The 18475-nt window shown below is 44.2% G+C and overlaps 1 protein-coding gene across 2 annotated transcripts in view; it reads left to right on the plus strand.

Annotated features, from left to right (window-relative positions):
* smap1 (small ArfGAP 1) overlaps positions 1-18475 on the plus strand; it is a 116922-nt gene that overhangs the window by 16961 nt on the left and 81486 nt on the right. For both annotated transcript variants that reach the window (XM_079855775.1, XM_079855774.1), the window contains exon 2: positions 8226-8359. In XM_079855775.1, coding sequence (XP_079711901.1) covers positions 8226-8359 — 134 coding nt within the window. The remainder of the gene's footprint in view (positions 1-8225; positions 8360-18475) is intronic.

Consider the following 18475-nt stretch of genomic DNA (forward strand, 5'->3'; position numbering starts at 1 on the left):
CCATTCTGTCCAGTGCTGGAAGATGCTCAGGATGATGCATGATTCTAGGATGACCCATTTTGCATGCTTCTGTCTCTTTTAGGCCCTTTTGCACCAAATGCAAATGTTCAGCACTAACAACAGTTTGAAAAGAAACAATGTATTCCTATGAAGCTCTTCAGACCAGCAGGGGTTTTCCTGGGTCAAAAATGGTCTTCGGTGGTGGAGGACGAGTACAGTCAATCTACACACACAGTGCAAAGAAAGTACTCTACCCATGTGAACTCTGAGCCCAGTACTATCAATAAATCCAAAATAAAGTTTTAATATTAAAGCCTTAACGTTTGCTGCACCAACATTTTTATATTTATATACACGCACACATTCACAAACACTTTGGGGTCGGTAAGGTTATTTGAATGTTTTCGTAAGTCTCTTATGCTCATCAAAGCTGGATTTATTTGATAAAAATACAATAAAAACAGTAATATTGTGAAGTATTATTACAATTTAAAATAACTTTTTCTATTTGAATATATTTTAAAAGGTATTATTCCTGTGAAGGCAAAGCTGAATTTTCAGCATCATTTACTCCTCTCTTCTGTGTCACACGATCCTTCAGAAATCATTCTAATATGCTGATTTAATATTAAGAAAAAATTTATTATTATTGTAAATGTTGAAAACAGTTGTGCTGTTTAATATCTTTTTTGAAACTGTAATATTTTTTAGGATTCTTTGTTGAAGTTTTATTAAATTTATTAATAAAACTTCAACAAAGTCGAAATTCAAAAATACATTTATTAAAATAGATTTTTGATATGATAGTGTAGCCTAATGTATTTACTATATATATATTTATGTGTGTTTGCTATTAAAAATGTATCTTTCATTTTATATGTTGGCTGGTATTTGATATTTAATTTTGCTGCCAATTTCCCCTTTTTTATATTTAAATAATATTTGCAGTCATCTAATGTCCCCATAATCTTTAAAAACAATAATAATTTATTAATATTCTTAAATGTAATCTTTAGCTAATCTCATTTTCAAATTGTAGATTGTAGATGTTATGATGCCTAAGGTCACTTGTAGCATTTAATTTTTTTATTTTTTTTGTTTTAGTTTATTTATTTTGACAAAACTGAATTTATCTGTTATCAGCCTTAAACTGAATATAATTATTGGCTTATTGCTATCAGCAGTACTTTATGGTGCATCTCTGATTTAAATCTGACAAAAACTGCTAATGACTTTAGCACATCTGATGTTTCAATATTTAAATTTTTATTATTGAACTTGGCCAATGAATTTGCTTCTCCTGCATCCTGTGCTTCTAATAGACTAGCTGAAGGGTGCATTATGGGATCTGTTGAACCAGCGTGAATGTGCTTTTCATTCAGCCCTATATGCGTTTCACTCCTGGTGTGAATAGATCATTCGCCTGCAATTCGTTTAGCTTTTTTCGTCTCCCGTTTGGTGCGAAAGGCCCTTCAGATTGCATGAAGTGTGTTCACTATGGCAAACAGCTGGGGGTCCGTACAGCTAGCACCAACACTAATGGGCACAACTGTGATGGACGGGGCAGAGCCGCATATCCCCCCTCCCCCCTCACTCCACGATTTTGCATTACCAGACACAGTTTCTCCTCCAGTTATGGATTACAAATACACACATGCACATCACATGGCACTCAGCTTAGTGAATCGCCTCCATTTTTCTCTCATTAAAAACAGGTGCACTTTTTTTCAACACCAAATAACAGGCTGTGATTATTTGGTGTTGAAAAAAGTGCAGGTTGAGATCTGTGCGATGTGGTTGTTTTCCATCGTCACCTTTTTTAATGAGAGAAAAATGGAGGCTTTTAAGAAAATGGCAGCAGCACTTTTAAAAGGCTCAATAGGTGACCTTATGCAGTACAAAAGTGTGTGTGTGTGTGTGTGTCCATGCCTACATTAAGGTGTGTGTTTGATGGACTGCTGTGCCGATTCACGAGGCTGAGTGCCACTGCAGGAAACTTCTGCTGCCTCACTTCCTGTTTTTTTTTTTTATTACTAGGAACCCACCGTCACATTCCCAGCATGCTTTGTGCAGTGACCTATACTCAGCAGTCACTGCTCTCAGTTGCTTACTTAGAGATGCGCACAGATGCACTGTACAAGCGTGGCTTGCCCTTACAGACCAAGTGAGGCATGAACACACACACAAACACACAGTCTATTATATAAACATCATCAGCGCTGTCATGCACTGTTAAAGAAAGCAGTGCGAGTTCTTTTTAAAGACACATGCATATTATTTCGCTGAACGGCACTGAGAGTGTTTGTGTTCTGGGTTACCAGAATACACACATTGTTGGACCATTTGTTTCTAATGTCATTTGTGAAAATGTGTGTGACTGTGTGTATATACTGTATTGTATATGTTGTAATCGAAATTATTCAACCCCCATTGCAAATCAGGTTTATTGGCAAAATGTACAGACTTTCAGCTGTTTTCAATGAACAAATCAAACAAAAGTAATTGAAACAGCTCAACACAACTAATGTTTCAAGTGGTTTCCCCAAATTCAACTGAATAATATATATATATATATATATTAGGGCTGTGAAAAGATTAATCGCGATTAATCGCATCCAAAATAAAAGTTTGTGTTTAAATAATATATGTGTGTGTACTGTGTATAATTAAATTTGTATATATAAATACACACACATGCATGTATATATTTAAGAAAAACTGTGTTATTTATATATAAAAAAATTATACTTATATATATATATATATAATATAAATTATATATAAATATATACAGTATATGTATGCAAATATTTCTTAAATATATACATGCATGTGTGTGTATTTATATATATATATATATATATATATATATGTATGTATGTATGTATGTGTGTGTGTGTATATATAATATAATATAATATATATATATACACACACACACACACACACACACACACACACACACACACACACACACACACACACACACACACACACACACACACACACAGTATATTCCACAAACATATTAAGCAGCACAATTGTTTTCAATATTGATAATAATCAGTGAAGACTGGAGAAATTCAGCTTTGCCATCACAGGAACATTTGACATTTTTAAACAGTATTTAAAATAGTAATATTGTGAAATATATGCAGCCGTGGTGGTGAGCAAAGGAGACTTCTTTCAAAAACATAAATCTTACCGACCCCCAACTTTTGAACGGTTGTGTACATATCAGTGTTAAACTGCAGGCAGACTCTCATAGCCAGCTGAAATACCCCTCTTGTCCACAGCCATTCATAAGTATTCGTTGTAGGTTTTGCATCCTATTCAGCTGTTAAAAGCAAGTCAGATGTTGAGAAGGGCAGCTATGATGTGGGATCCTCAAACACAGCAACTGGCCCCTGTCCCTGGACCAGACTGGGACAATCAGCACCAGGCTTTTGAAGTGTTACCCGAGCGTAGCTTGAGGGTCCTCCAGTTCTTTGAGGTTTCTGGGTGAAGTACAGTGGCGCTCTTCTTCTGTATATTCTTCTTCCCCCTTTCTTTCTCCCTCTGTCTCTCTCTCCTCCCTCTTTGGCTGAGCTGATGGAGGGGTTTAGGAAGGAAGTGAAAAGAGAGAGAGGGGCTCTCGTCGCCACAGTTACCCATGCCCCCAGAAGTGAAAGATGGAGGGCAGAAAGGACTATTGTTTATTTTGATAAATGTTCTCTTGTAGCCTTGAAGTGACATTGATGAAATGATGCAGCCAATCAATTTTCAGTGAGACAGGTGCTAGAAAGGCACAGATGACGTGTGAGGGACAAAGAGTTTGTGTGATTCACACACATCTTATATCGGCCATGTTCCATTGTTCATATGTGTTCTACGCAGGCAAAGGAGCTACAGGCTTATAAATCTGGGGTGACTCCTCAATGAAGTGGGCAGAGGCAACTGTAAATCTCCCACTGTACCTACACACACAAAGTCCCAGCGAGCCCTGCTCTGGATGTTTAGACACTGAATAATTTATTTGGCCTGCATTTTAAATGAGTTTTCAGGGAAGGGCTGCCTTTCACACCTAGGGTGTCCTGTGTTTATAGGTTCCCAAAAATGTTATCTCACTACCCAGCTGTTGAAAGCATCCTTTGCATGTTCTCCTCAGGTCTATATATAGCACGCCACAGTCTTACTGAGCACACTTTCTCTCTCGCATCCTTCTAGTGCAGCCTTGTTCACAGCATCCGGTTCCCATTTCATAGAGGGGAATGGTGAATTATTAGCCAATGTATGTTGACTGAGGGACTCGCCCGTACCGCTCTACATCTGCTGCGACCAGCTGTGAAGATAATGAATGGACTGGGGAAGATGAAAATGAGAGGAAGTAGAAAGATCATGCGGGCATGTCACAAAAATTCCCCCGAAATCGCCCCTTTTTTACGCTAGAGGCCGTTATCAATCCCCTCAGAATGGGAGAGCTTAGGTAGGGTCATAGGTCATGACCTAACTTGGTTGCAGCCTCTGCCAGTTCCTCTCAATCCCAGCACTTCCTGTTTATGTATACATGTCTGTCTGCAGGGCTGTGAGACAGACAGCAGTTAGTTATCTGACCTTTACTCTTGGCTGGTTATCAAGAGTCCTTGTTTACACCTGGCAATAACATCCATCTCAGTAGGGCTCTGCGGCTTGACAGTAGGCTATATACCATGCAATAGTAGATGTTATGTTAAAGCTTCAGTCTACACTGCAAGTTATGTTGCAGACAGGCGCGCCCAGCTTCATTTATTTTAATTAGAGTAATTTCATTTTGACACATCTACTGTGTTTGCTTGTGATGTAGAGAAAGTCTAGATTGTTTATGGTTGCCAGCAATGTAGCAGCAATTCAAGTGATTTGCTGTCATAGGTTTGTGTATATCGGCTATTTTATCATTTTGAATATTGCTCATCCAAAAGTACTATTTATAATGTATTGCACTGCTACACAGTGCCAGGCAGCTGTTGATGCCAGACTTGTTCATTCATTTGATATGTTACACTGGCATTATTATGCAAATTAAATATTTTGCCTGTAATCCCTTTTGATCAGATTTTTGTTTTGGGGAAGTTATCTGATTACATTTTTCTAAAGATTTCAGTGTATCACTGCAGGCATATTGAGAATGTATTTGTGTTTTTAGAACTACACGTTTCTGGATAAATTGTTATTTGAAGCGCCAAATTACTTTCAAAAGGTGATATTCCAACTATAAACATTTATCCTAGTTTTTCTGTGATATTTGAACACATTTCTAACACAGAAATAAGTAACGATACTGTGTGGTTTAAAAGAAGCTATTTCATACCTAGATAGCCTAACTTGAATTGGAATTTGAATTTGAATGTTCCACTCTGTGATTTTGTCAAAGGTTTAATAGACATGGCTGAGTCACGGTCATTAAGGAATACGAGTGTGTGGGTTTAAATTGAGATTGCAAAAGGTATTATTTATTTATTTATTTAATTAATTGTGCAGCTCTAGTATGTATATGTTCCCTTCCTTTGTTTCTTTTTTTTCTTTGAACTGTTGTTTTCTTTTGAAGCCGGATGCAGGGTTCTCATCACTGATCTATATAGATCAGTGGTTCTTACACACCTGGAAGGAACACCTGGAAAATTCATGGCATGGGAATTTCTATAGTCTAATTTGTTTTAGTTATTCTCAATTCTTCTGCTCGAAATACTCTTTGTGAGTGCGTTTTCTCACAAAGAAACACAAAAGTATTTGTAAGAATCATGGACAAATTATGTAAATTAATTTCAGGGTCCCCACACCTTCTGACTAATAAGCATATCCAGCCCCCACTGCAGCGTTTCAGTCCAGCAGGGAGGGTGTGGAGAGAGTTCCTCTAGCACTTCCCCTCTGCAGGGGCACTGCACCCTTCACTGCACCGAGCTCCACTCAATGACAAATTAACCCTCTTTAATTGTGGGTGAGTTATGCAGCTCCTGGTGCAGCGGTGTGAGACACAATCTTGCAGCCTTTTATTGGGCTAATAAATCTGGGAGGGTGGCAGACGGGGCTGGTGCAGCCAGCCGGATGGTAGTTTGGGGTGGGTGAGAGATAAGAGACTGGAAACCCGCTCTCTCTCATTACCGCAGTTTTTGCCTGAGTTTTTCCAGTGTGTTGGGGGAATCTTATCAGCCTGTTCATGCGTCACCCGTCCTCTTTTGTCATCAGAGCACAGAACAGAAGCAAGATAGCCATTAATATCCTGAGCAATCATGCAGGATGAATTATGAGCACGCTTAAAAGTGAAGAAACAGTGCGGTATTGTTTGTTATTCTAATGGCTGTACTTGCTGTGTGAGTGCTTTTTCCATTCAGGAGCTGTGTGGGTGGCGCTGCTGGGGTCAGTGGTTTACTCTGCTGTTGCATGATGGGCATGCAAAAGCATGCCAGGCATCCTGAGGGAAGAATACAGATCCCATCCCCCCCGCTACCACGGATACGGCTCCGTACCGTGAGAGCACGTGAGACGGAGGAAGCGAATTGGATGTGTCCTAAGATGGCTGACAGGTGTAGATAAAGCCAAAGAGGGCGGGTGAACCACAGAAATCCATTTCCCAGCAAACCCTGTGATTTATAGCCCGTCAGGAGCAGTGTTCTCACCAACACCAACCGACCAGCCTGTCAGGACCGCTCCAGTGCGCCCACACCCCCCAATCCATCCACTTCTACTCGCAACTTCTCGCACAAAACGCTATTGACTTCTTGCGCTCAGTTTCTCGAACAGAGCTGAAGAAAACTAGGGAAGTGCGAGACTAGTCGACAAAACGATGCCGTGAGTTTCGATGTCGCAAATACTAGTCGTTTATTTTATTTTATTTTTTTGCATATTTATGTATTACTTTGTTTCTATTGAGGCCATGTTCAAAGGGTTATGGGACAATACCGGTATGGAATTTTAAACTGGTTTAAAGGGGAAACTTTACGAAATGAAACTTTCTTAACTGCAACAGATCCTATATCAACATCCCAACGAATAGAATATGTAAGGAATAGTTGATGACAGGCAGTTGAATTATTAGAAAATAATGCACACCGAGGTGGTAATGACGCAAAGAGGAGTTGCTGTTACACCTCGGATGTGCATATTTTCTAATAAAGTCAATTTTTCCGCTTATACTAAGGTTACCACACCTCAAGACATTGTTCAGATGTTTTTGTCATTAATTCTAGATTCTAAAACATAATTTTAGAGCTAGTAATGGAGGCTTGAGCCATTGATAGCAGACTAATGCAGTTATTAATGCAGTTATTAGAGAGAGATTAAGTGTAGGTGAATTACCTGAGTGTGAGAAAAGTCATGTCGCTTTTAATTTGCTAAACTATTTTACTGATAAAATCGTCAAAGCAGTTTCCCTGAAAAGAATTGCACACCTCAGAACGTTCGTCAACCAATCAGATTCAAACATTCAACAGCACCGTAGTATAAACTTAAATGTATCATTGCTGGTAAACATCAAGTTTAACATACAATGATCTCTTTCAGCGGCATTCAGTATGGGAGGTGACTGTTCGATTCATAGATTAAGTAGGTTATTTCAAATGGATCGCTTGTATAGACTCTCTTCTGGGGGTTTCTTAGACTAGTCGGTTACAAAATTTCCATTTAAATGTTATGGGAATTAGGTGTGGCGTACATCCCTAAAAGATACATAACCTCCGTCTCTGCCTTTGATATCTTGATATCATCTTCAGTCACAGCGCTTCCTTCCACCCCCGTGCTATTATAGTCACTTCTGAGAGCTGAATATTACACACCGGGCTTAAGATAATCACATACAGTCTGTATTGTAGCACAATTCACATTTTTCTTCTTTTTTTTTCTGTTGCTGATGAGATCAGGAGTCTCACAATGTAGTTTCACCGTTTTATTCCGGTACCCGTGGCTATTGACTTTCGATTCAGGTGGGCTACCTGCTGCATTCATCTGGCGCTTGGATCGAATTTTATTATCACAACTGCAAAATTCCATTGTTTAGATATGGTTTTCAGCATCACAAAACAATGGCGTTTATTCGATGCTGTGGCGGGGCAGAATTACATGGCGGAGCTTGAGGCGGCACCATGACTCAGAAGATTTATTTTAAACTGCTGTTTCTTCACTGCCTGTTATGATGGTGTTATCTGTTTCAGATAATGGGAAGTGCTTTCCTGCAGGTCTAAAATCTGTCTTTTTTTCGCTCTCTTTCCCTGCAGGACCTCGATGGGCCTCTTGGAATCTTGGTGTGTTTATTTGTATCCGCTGTGCTGGAATACACCGGAATCTGGGAGTGCATATATCACGCGTCAAATCAGTCAACTTGGACCAATGGACCCCCGAGCAGATACAAGTATGAGTATTTTTGTGTAACACTGTGTTGGTTGTCTTTTCTTTCTTTGTAGGGCTGAACGAGATGTTTCAGGCCTGTTGATGACCCACCTCTCAAACTTTTTTTTTTTTTAAAACAATGTCTCACATTCATTGATCACATACACTACCATTCAAAAGTTTGGGGTCAGTACGATTTTCCATGTTTTTCTTATGCTCACCAAGGCTGCATTTATTTGATCAAGATAGTAAAAACAGTAATATTGTGAAATATAGGTTCATGACATTCAAATCACAGGTATATGTGTGTAACTGTATTTGGAGGTCTCTGTGTGTTGTGCTGTAAAGTGAAGTGTGACTTGAAAGATTTATGAGATTTTAAGCAACCAAAAGGGAGTCTTGCATCTCCCCTTCGCATATTAATTGACATCTGGATGGATAATTAATTCTTGATGGGTAATTACTTGTCTGTTTTTCAGCATATACTCTTCCTTCACTCTGATCCATCATTCTCTTTAATTTGTCTCTGACAGACTTAGACGTACGTGACATTGAACTGATAATGCAAATACGTGTAATTTGTATATGTTCGAACAGTGGTTGAGTACAGGATTACACGGTTAATTAAAAATCAAGGCCATGAACTCGCACAGATGGCTGAGTTTGTAACCAGAGTTTTATTTTAAGCCTGTTTCAGGTGAAAGTTCATGTGTTTTTCCATTTTGCTTTATTAGGAAGTTATTAGGAACTGGGATTTGTAGCATGAATCACGGTACAGATATTTTGCACTGTCACTCCTGTTGCCTGGTGATTGTGCACATCAACCAATCGAATTCCACCGCCTCAAGGGATGAATGAGGTCACTCTTTATCCAGAGGTCATTGCAGTACTTTGACATTAGTGAACAAACTCAATCGCACACCAGCAGGTGATAGCTGTGTAGGATAACAAGACCAAATAGGTAGGTCGTTTCAGCAGATAAGGAACTCCAGTACACTATCGTTACTTGCAATTAAATTGAATATTTATTAACAACGTTTTGGTCACACGACCTTCATCAGGAATATACAAATGTTCAAATTCATCTCTTTTAAAATAAACACATGACCAATCAACAGAGCTCCATCTGTAAACAATTAAGCTCATTGAGAGTATATAATTAACACCACATCATAAACAGTTACAAAATGTGATAGTTAGAACAATCACCAAAGATCCCCCTGTAGGTTAACAAGATCATCGAGAACACATAATCAACACGTCGTCATCAAACAGTATCAAATTGTAATTCTAAACAGTTACAACAATCAGCAAGGCTCCATAGCCACTAAAGCTCATTGAGAATACAAAGTAGAAAAAACCCGTCATTCAAAACAGTTACAAAATATCACTATAACATTACATTAAGTAATGCTTCATCGTTCATACCCCTAGGTGATAAAGTTTGAAGGGTGTAAATCCAAAAAAGTTCACATCTCTGTAGGAGCAATTCAATGTCACCCCCTCTAGGTGGCAAACTTATAATTGGATAATTCATATCTTTTCTTCTGGTAGAACTCTTATGTTCACTAATTCTTTGTTTCAATTGATGTGACGTTTTTCCCACATAACCTAAACCACAAGGACAACGGATCAAATACACAACATGAGTAGAAACACAAGTAATCTTGGTCTTGATTTTCATTTATATGCTGACGACACCCAGATATATATTCACTCAAAGCCGGATGTAAATGTAGCTGTTACTCACCTTTCTAACTGCATTACAGAAATCAAAAATTGGATGACTGTTAATTATTTATGTCTAAATAGCAATAAAACCGAGGTGATGCTCATAGGTTCGACTCACCAGTTACGCAAAGTAACATCTGTAGATTTAAATGTGGACGGCTCAGACATACAGTTCCAATCTAAATTGAAAAACTTGTGAGTAATTTTTGATTCTAACTTAATATTTGACCTGCATGTACGTAATACTGTTAAAGTTTCATTTTATCATCTTAGAAATATATCCAAATTACGACCCATGCTGCCTATTTCTGTAGCAGAAAAATTTATAAATACTCTGGTTTTTTCTAGAATTGATTATTGTAATGCCTTGTTGGCGGGAGCATCTAAATCTATTCTGAACCGACTTCAGTGGGTACAAAACTCTGCTGCACGTATTCTGACTAAGACCAGACAAAGAGATCATATAAAACCTGTTTTAGAGACATTGCACTGGCTGCCTGTTGAATATCGTGTTGATTTTAAAATTCTTATGTTGACCTACAAGGCGTTAAATGGACTCGCTCCGCAATATCTTTCTGACCTCTTAGTACCGTACTTTCCTTCACGTAATCTTCGCTCAGCTGACGCTGGCCTTTTAGTTGTCCCGGTAACGCGCCTAAAAACAATGGGTGATAGGGCGTTCTCTTACGAGAGGTTCTCTCGTATTGCGTAGTTACTACGCTACGGGAAAGCCTTTCTTTCTCGAGATACTGAAGCCAAAAATTATCCTTAATTTTTATAATCTTGTCAACGCAGTGCGGCAGCCTGCAGACCTAGGGCAGGCTTACTAGCGTGCCCATTGGCTGCCCTGCGGCAACTGCAGCAGCCTACCGCTGAGCCCTTGGCGTGACGTCACGACCAATGAGCGCGCTTGGCGCGCTTAATGCGTCACAGCCCGCGAAAAGGGGTGTGGCTTAGCGTATAAAAGCGGGGCTCGGAGGCTGCTTCTCTGATTTCTGTCTTTTCAGCGAAGCTCTACGCATCGCTGCTCTCTGAGGAAGCCGCCGTCGAAACAAGCGACCAGCACGCCGAGGATCTCAGCCTGAGGACGCCGGCCGCCTTCGCCGCCTTCAGCTTTCCCTGCCTGCTTCGCTATCCGGCGAATATATCCTTTTACTGCTCTGTGTTGTATGTGTTTGTGTGTTCGCCCCGCGACACACTTTGCATCTAAAAGAGCGCGAGGCGTTGTTGCAAATGCCTCGCTCATCCTGTGGCTCGTGCAGAGCCGCGCTCAGCGACGGAGACCGCCACGTGATCTGCGCTCTCTGCCTGGGTTTCGACCACGCAGCCCGCGCCCTCTCCACGGGCGGCTGCGAACAGTGTGAGGACTTGCCGATGTCGACCCTGCGGGCTCGACTCGCCATGTTTCACGATCCTCCACCTTCTCCGGCTGCCTCTTCCGGGCCGCGTAAGAAAAAAACGCCGCTCTCAAAGGCCTTCCGAGCCGGTGGTTATAGCTGAGCGCTCGCCGGAGCCCCTCCCGCGAGCCTCGCTCTCTCCTTCTCCCCCGCCCTTCACCGACGCGCAGCGGCCGGCCTCTGCCCGCACTGCCGTCGCATCAGGGGGTGAAGCAGACCAGCTGGTTACTCCCCTCTGTCAAGCCGCGCAAACGGCGCCGCTCACAAGGGATGTCAGAAGTAGACGGTCACGGGCTGGCTTCCTTTACGTTACAAGGAAGCTACCCCCCCCCCCCGGATGACGCACGCCCTCTCCCCCTCTGTTCGAGCCGCGCAAGGCGCCGCTCACAAGGGATGTCAGAAGTAGACGGTCACGGGCTGGCTTCCTTTACGTTATAAGAAAGCTACCCCGCGTCTCGGTCGCGCGCGTCACTCTCCGGCCACCTCCGTTTCTCACACATTTCTCAGTCCCCTCCTAGCTCAGGCGACTAGAAATATCTATATTGCAGTAAACGAGCCTGTTGTTATACACGCACGCCTGCAAACAAACGATGTCACAGCACATAATGACATCTTCCCGCTCTCTCTCCCTTTGTTCGAGCCGCGCAACTGCGCCGTTCTCAAGGGATATCAGAGCGGACGTCACGAGCACCGGCGAAAGGAGGAAGAGAGAGTGATTTCGTCCCGCTTAGGCCGGACTTCCTCCAATCCTCGCATATTTCTCAGTCCCCTCTAAGTTCAGGCGGCTGGAAATACTAATACTGCAGTAAACGAGCCTGTTTAATACACGCGCGCCTGCAAACAAACGCTCGGTCATATGCTCGCACTGACTGGAAGCTCATGTGTGCCCCTGTGGCTCAGTGGCAGAACATTAGGCTTCCGCACCAGAGATCCGTGTTCGAATCCGGCTCTGGCAGCAGAAAAACTTTTTTCTGCTTGCTTCTCCGAGTTCGCGGCCAGCTTTCTTACATACAGAAAGCAAACCCGCATCTCACGGGATACATATTTCTCAGTCCCCTCTAAGCTCAGGCGGCTGGAAATACTAATACTGCAGTAAACGAGCCTGTTTTAATACACGCGCGCCTGCAAACAAACGCTCGGTCATATGCTCGCACTGACTGGAAGCTCATGTGTGCCCCTGTGGCTCAGTGGCAGAACATTAGGCTTCCGCACCAGAGATCCGTGTTCGAATCCGGCTCTGGCAGCAGAAAAACTTTTTTTCTGCTTGCTTCTCCGAGCTCGCGGCCAGCTTTCTTACATACAGAAAGCAAACCCGCGTCTCACGGGTTAAATATTTCTCAGTCCCCTCTAAGTTCAGGCGGCTGGAAATACTAATGCTGCAGTAAACGGGCCTGTTTTAATACACGCGCGCCTGCAAACAAACGCCGAAACACGACGCTCGGTCATATGCTCGCACCAACTGGAAGCTCATGTGTGCCCCTGTGGCTCAGTGGCAGAATATTACGCTTCTGCACTGGAGAACCGTGTTCAAATCCGGCTCTGGCGGCAGAAAAATATTTTTTTCTGCTGGCTTCTCCGAGCTCGCGGCCAGCTTTCTTACATTCAGAAAGCGAACCCGCATCTCACAGGATGGTGCTTGAGTATTTATGAGCGTCTAAACATATGAGCCATCAAAGCATTTGCTCTATAACGCCGATGGTGTTACAAGTGTAGAAAATGTGCCCACTCCCATGTGCTCACTGCTACACACAAAACACGGTCTCCCCGGTAACGCTCACAGAGCGCACTCTCATAAAGCGGACACATGCCGCTCGAGTACTAAGTGTAGTAAATGTGCCCACAACTCTGTGCTCACACCTAGCTGCTGCCCGCTCTATCACACAGTTACCCGGGTTGCAGATCCTCTAAAGCTCACAAACATTCCGGCTCTGGCCGAAGGTGTCATAAGTGTAGAAAATGTGCCCACTCCCATGTGCTCACTGCTTCACACAAACATGGTCCCCATGGTAACGCGCATAGAGCGCTCTCTCATAAAGCGGACACAAGCCGCTCGAGTACTAAGTGTAGTAAATGTGCCCACAACTTTGTGCTCACACCTACCCGCTGCTCGCTCTGCCATTCAGTTACCTCGGGTCGCACACCCTCTAAGCTCCCAAACACTGGCCGTGTCATAAGTGTAAACTCTGCGCCGCTCACGTGCACGCGCACTCACTTTTAGACATTACAATCCCCACGCCGCTTTCGCGCCAGGGGTGTTTGTCAGCAAATCGCGCTCCATCCTCTGGGACCGAGCTACCGAACGCTGTACAGCCGGCCAATACTGTTTACCAGCCCCCGTGTTCGAGCACCAGCGGCGCGCACGCCGCTCCATCCTCTCTGATACAGGTTCCCCAATCCCGCGCAGCGCGGCGATCTGAACCCAGAGACCATTCGACCCCTAGCTATGCATGCGGAAGCATGGGAAGCTATTCAGGGCGCGTCAGAATGGGTGCTGAGTACTATAAAACACGGCTATTCGCTTCAATTCGCTCGTCGCCCTCCGCGCTTTCAAGCACAGACGGAGACGAAAGTGAGTTCAGAAGCTGCGCACCTGCTTCAAGCTGAAATAGCGAAGCTGCTGCGCAAAAGGGCTATAGAACAGGTTCATCCTTCTCTGAGCGAGTCGAGCTTTTACAGCCGCTACTTCCTCGTACCCAAGAAGGACGGAGCGTTAAGACCTATTTTAGATCTGAGACATCTGAACAAAGCCCTCATGAGACGGCCGTTCAAAATGATCACAACCAGAAAAATCCTCGCGCAGATTCGCCCAGGAGACTGGTTTATCTCTCTCGATCTAAAAGACGCATATTTTCAGATCCAGATAACTCCCCGTCACAGGCCATTCTTGAGATTCGCCTTCAACGGTTGAGTATATCAGTACACAATCCTGCCCTTCGGCCTGTCTTTGGCACCCCGTACATTACGAAATGCATGGACACGGCTCTCGCTCCCCTGAGAAAACAGGGAATGCGAATACTGAATTATCTGGATGATTGGCTTATTCTAGCGCTGTCAGAGACGGAACTTGTGTCTCACAGAACAGCGCTTCTCAGCCATCTGGAGGATCTGGGTCTCTCGGTCACTGGACCAAGAGCTCGCTATCGCCCCGTCAGTCAATTTCCTTCTTGGAATAGAACTGGACTCGGTGGCTATGACGGCCAGACTGTCGGAGCAGCGCGCGCGCCGCATCCGCCTCCTCGCCGCATCCCTCCAAATAGGCAGCCGGGTTCCGCTGAGGACATTCCAGCGTATCCTGGGGCATATTGCCTCAGCTGCAGCAGCGCTCCAGCTGGGCTTACTGCGCATGCGCCCGCTTCAACGCTGGCTGAAAGCGCGCGTGCCCCACCGAGCCTGGGCGGCCGGCGGCTTGCGAGTCAAAGTGAATCAGAGCTGCATTTCAGCCCTGCAGCCCTGGCTGGCAGCCGTATGGTATCACACAGGAGTGTCTATGGGAGTGATTTCACACCGGAAAGTTGTCTCGACAGACGCTTCCAACCTAGGTTGGGGAGCGCTCTTCGAAGGCAGACCGGTCTATGGCCGCTGGTCAGACCAGGAGAATCTCCTACACATAAACTGTCTAGAGATGCTCGCGGTCGAGAAAGCGCTCAAACACTTCCTCCCATTCCTCCACGGTCACCATGTTCTAGTCCGCACGGACAATACATCGGTAGTGGCCTATGTGAATCGCCAGGGCGGTGTCAGATCAAAGACGCTCTGCACCCTGGCGGAACGCCTCCTCGTGTGGGCTCAGCACTCTGCGCTCGCTGAGAGCCGCGCATGTGCCTGGCCACCTGAACGAGGGCCCCGACAGACTGTCCAGGGACAACGTTCCCCCTGGGGAGTGGTCTCTACACCCCCAAACAGTCCAGTCACTGTGGCGCCGTTTCGGCAAAGCGAAAGTCGACCTTTTTGCGTCAAAAGACAACGCTCATTGCCCAGAGTTCTTCTCGAAGAACGAGGACGCGCTGGCCCAGACCTGGCCCAGCGGCCCGCTGTATGCTTTTCCCCCGGTCTCTCTGCTGCCTCAGGTCATCAAGAGAATCAGGGAAGCGCGCCACACAGTGCTCCTCTTAGCCCCATACTGGGAGAACCAAGCTTGGTTCCCGGATCTAATACAGCTGGCAGACTCAGCCCCCTGGCCGATACCGGTGAAGAGAGACCTTCTCTCTCAAGCCCGCGGCTCGATATGGCATCCCCATCCAGAGCGCTGTCTCTGCATGCGTGGAGCCTCAACGATTACACGCTGATCTGCCAGACGGGGTCATGAACACGATCATACAATCTAGAGCCCCCTCTACGAGGCGGCTCTACATGTCGAAATGGTCAGTGTTTAACAGATGGTGCACTGCTAAGGGGCTCGATCCACAGACATGTGGGGTATCGCGAGTACTGTGTTTCCTTCAAGAGTTACTGGACGCGGGCAGGTCCCCCTCCACGCTCAAAGTCTATGTCACGGCCATTTCAGCGCTCTCTGTTCAGAGCTGGGCCGCGCATTAGGAAGGAACGAGTTCGTCATCCGCTTCCTTAGAGGAGCCAGGAGGATGAACCCCCCGCGACCCCCCTCGGTTCCTATGTGGGATCTTTCACTGGTCTTGGAGGCCCTGAAAGCGCATCCCTTCGAACCCTTGGAAACTGTGGATATGAAATACCTCACGCTCAAAACCGTTTTTCTGATAGCACTGTCTTCAGTCAAACGAGTGGTGGAACAGCTCTTTGTTTCGTTTGGCGGGCGCACCAAGGGTCTCGCCGCCTCGAAACACAGCCTGTCCAGATGGATAGTGGACGCTATTGCTGCTGCTTATGCGTCTAAAGACCTGCAGTGCCCATTGGGCATTCAAGCTCACTCCACCAGAGGCATGGCCTCGTCGTGGGCGTGGTCCAGCGGGATTCCCATTCATGACATTTGTGCAGCGGCAGGCTGGGCCTCCCCCTCCACATTTGTTAGGTTTTACAACCTGGATGTTCCCGCCTTGCAGGCGAAAGTGTTATCAGTCTAAGTCTCGCGTATGCCAGCCCACTATCTGTGCGCGGGCTACGTTGTGTGATTTAGCTCTACTGGTTGAGCTGCACTATACAGGGAATTGTCAGTTCGGACCGGCCGTGCCGCTCCTAACCCCCTAGTGTGTGCTTATGTACGGCGCTAGCCCTCTGTGGGCCGCCCGGCTCTCTGCTATCACGTTCCCCGGGCTCTCCCTGGGACTCATTCAGTGGATGCTGGGCGCGCACGGCGTTGACAAGGGTGTTCCCGTAGCGTAGTAACTACGCAATACGAGAGAACCTCTCGTAAGAGAACGTTTCGGTTACTAACGTAACCTCTGTTCTCTCTAGAAGAGGGAACGAGTATTGCGTAGCCCGCCGTGCTCGCGCCACGAGCTCATTCGCTTCATGCGACAGAAACCAGAGAAGCAGCCTCCGAGCCCCGCTTTTATACGCTAAGCCACACCCCTTTTCGCGGGCTGTGACGCATTAAGCGCGCCAAGCGCGCTCATTGGTCGTGACGTCACGCCAAGGGCTCAGCGGTAGGCTGCTGCAGTTGCCGCAGGGCAGCCAATGGGCACGCTAGTAAGCCTGCCCTAGGTCTGCAGGCTGCCGCACTGCGTTGACAAGATTATAAAAATTAAGGATAATTTTTGGCTTCAGTATCTCGAGAAAGAAAGGCTTTCCCGTAGCGTAGTAACTACGCAATACTCGTTCCCTCTTCTAGAGAGAACAGAGGTTACGTTAGTAACCGAAACGTTTTCTTCAGTCGCCCCAAAGTTATGGAATTCCCTGCCCTCCCAGATTAGAAGTGCTCCATCTTTGAAATTATTTAAGTCATCCCTTAAAACGTATTATTTCAAAGAAGCATTTGGGTGAAACGTGATTGCTGTGGTTCTCCATGTGATATATTTTATTTTATTTTATGTTTTGTTTACTGATTTTAACTTGTCTTTTAGGTTTATAACATTGTTTGTATGCATGTTTTGTAATAGTTGTATACTATGCTGATTTTTCTACCGTGGTTTTATTGACTATGTAAAGCGCTCTGAGAATTGACTTTTAAAAGCGCTATACAAAATAAAGTTATTATTATTATTATTATTAATCACAGATTTGATGTTATATTTTTTACCAGTTCTAGGATGACAAAAAAAATGATGTTTTAAATGTATTATTACACTGAGCACAATTCCCACAACGATAATTGCCATTCTGTATAGGACTAAGTAAACTCTGAGATGCACGAGGACTAACGCTCTGAAAACGAGCATGTACCAAACTATCTTTCAAATTCCTAGCGCGTTTATATACAATCAGAGGATGCCGAAAAGTTTCGCTCAACTCCGGATCAGAAGACAACAAATGCCAATGTTTTTTAAAAATTGATTTTATCATGTAGGACTTGCGTTGTAATACACGTAAAAGAATACTTTCTTGCTTTTTTTGTCTTCTTTTTTTAGCAATTCAGACCGCGTCTTTTTAAAAGCTGTATTAAATGCTTCATCAACCCAATCTGAAGGGTAACCTCTATTCAAAAACGTATTTTTCATAATATTCGATTTCTCAAAGTCGGAATCAGAATAACAAATCCTCCTCAATCTATAGACCTGACTCTTAGGCAGTCCTTTTTTTAAAAAAGTCGGATGAAAACTGCTAGCGAGTAAAAGTGTGTTACGATCAGTCTCTTTAGTAAACAAAGTTGTAATCAAACTGCCTTCGTTCTTCTGTACCCACTTATTGAGGAAGTGTACTCTAGACGAATTAATTTCAGAGGTAAATTCCAAGTCGTCAACAAAGTTATTCAAAAATGTCTCAAATTCTCGAGCCTCATCATGATCACCCAAAAAAACCCAAAATATATCGTCAATGTATCTATACCACTTGATGATCCGTGAATAGAAAGGATTATTTTCTGTATTCAATACATAACTCTCCTCAAAAAAACCCATGAATAGATTGGCATAGTTAGGGGCAAAATTCGAGCTGTACCA

This window comes from Squalius cephalus (assembly GCF_949319135.1).
Source record: "Squalius cephalus genome assembly, chromosome: 21".
Classification (NCBI taxonomy): Eukaryota; Metazoa; Chordata; class Actinopteri; order Cypriniformes; family Leuciscidae; genus Squalius; species Squalius cephalus.